At 47.5% G+C, this 1,237-nt stretch overlaps 1 protein-coding gene across 1 annotated transcript in view; it reads left to right on the forward strand.

Annotated features, from left to right (window-relative positions):
- Positions 1–38: 38 nt before the first annotated feature.
- LOC125482493 (PH and SEC7 domain-containing protein 1-like) overlaps positions 39–1,237 on the forward strand; it is a gene marked incomplete at its 3' end in the record, with an annotated part of 5,415 nt that continues 4,216 nt past the window's right edge. The window contains exon 1 of the mRNA XM_048594579.1: positions 39–103. Coding sequence (XP_048450536.1) covers positions 83–103 — 21 coding nt within the window. The remainder of the gene's footprint in view (positions 104–1,237) is intronic.

The raw sequence follows: 1,237 nt of genomic DNA on the forward strand, positions 1-1,237 counted from the left end.
ATGCGTCATCTGTCTTGAATTTTCCCCCACAGCTCCCCGAGGGAGAAGAGGCTGGAAGACCTTCTATGCTGTGTTAAAAGGAATGATCCTCTACTTACAAAAGGTTTGTTTTATTTTGCACCCCGGTATTTTGGTCATGATGGCTTTGTCTGTGGCTGAACCCAATCTGTTTTGTAACTCGTTGTCATACTTGAGCTTCTGGGAATTTACCATAACTAAGGCTGACTTGGATTATCTGCCCCCAGACTCGGGCTATCTGCCCCTGGCCCAGATTATCTGCCTGCTCCCAGCTTGGATTATCTGCCTCCTGACTTGGGTTATCAGCTGCTGAAACTCCTATCCAGACCTTGGTTGCCCTTCAGTTTGACTGTGACAGTTGTACAGGGCCAGGGACCACACCTGGAATATTGTGTACAGTTTTGGTCTCTTTTTCTGAGGATGGATTCTCTTGCTCTTGAGGGAGTGCAATGAAAGTTTATCAGGCTGATGCCAGGGATGGTGGAACTGATGTATGAGGAGAGATTGACTAGGTTGGGATTGTTTTTGCTGGCGTTCAGATGAATGAGGGGTGAATCTCATAGAGACTTATAATTCTAACGGGATTGGACAGGGTAGATGCAGGGAGGATGTTCCCGATGGTGGGTGTGTCCAGAACCAGGGGTCACAGTCTGAGGATTCAGGGTGGACGATTTAGGACAGAGATGGGGAGATATTTCTTCACCCAAAGAGTGGTGAGCCTGTGGAATTCATTACCGCAGGAAGTAGTTGATGCCAAAAGATTCAATGTATTCAAGAGGTGACTAGATGTAGCACTTAGGGTGAATGGGATCAAGGGTTACGGGGAGAAAGCAGGATTAGGCTATTTAGTTGGACGATCAGCCATGATCATGAAAAATGGCAGAGCAAGCTCGAAGGGCTGAATGGCCTCCTCCTGCTCCTATCTTCCATGTTTCTGTGTAACCCACAGCCCAGTCCAGCCCCCCATCCCTGTGCCGTCATCTGCGATCTTGAGATCATCCCAAACTCTGCTGTAGTGTGTCCGAGCTTCCACCAAGCCCCATGGGGCTCGCTGACCTCACATAGTGTCCCAATCAAGCATTACTTTGTTTTCCAATTCCTCCATAATTTTGTTCCCCTTTATCGCTGTCATCTCCCCCAACCCTATTCTGGCCTTTGGAGTTTCCCCATTTAAAATTATTCCACCATAACAACCAAATCTTCAATTGTCATGGTGCTA

The sequence above is a fragment of the Rhincodon typus genome, unplaced genomic scaffold (assembly GCF_021869965.1).
Source record: "Rhincodon typus isolate 14 unplaced genomic scaffold, sRhiTyp1.1 hic_rhity00011255, whole genome shotgun sequence".
NCBI classification, from domain to species: domain Eukaryota; kingdom Metazoa; phylum Chordata; class Chondrichthyes; order Orectolobiformes; family Rhincodontidae; genus Rhincodon; species Rhincodon typus.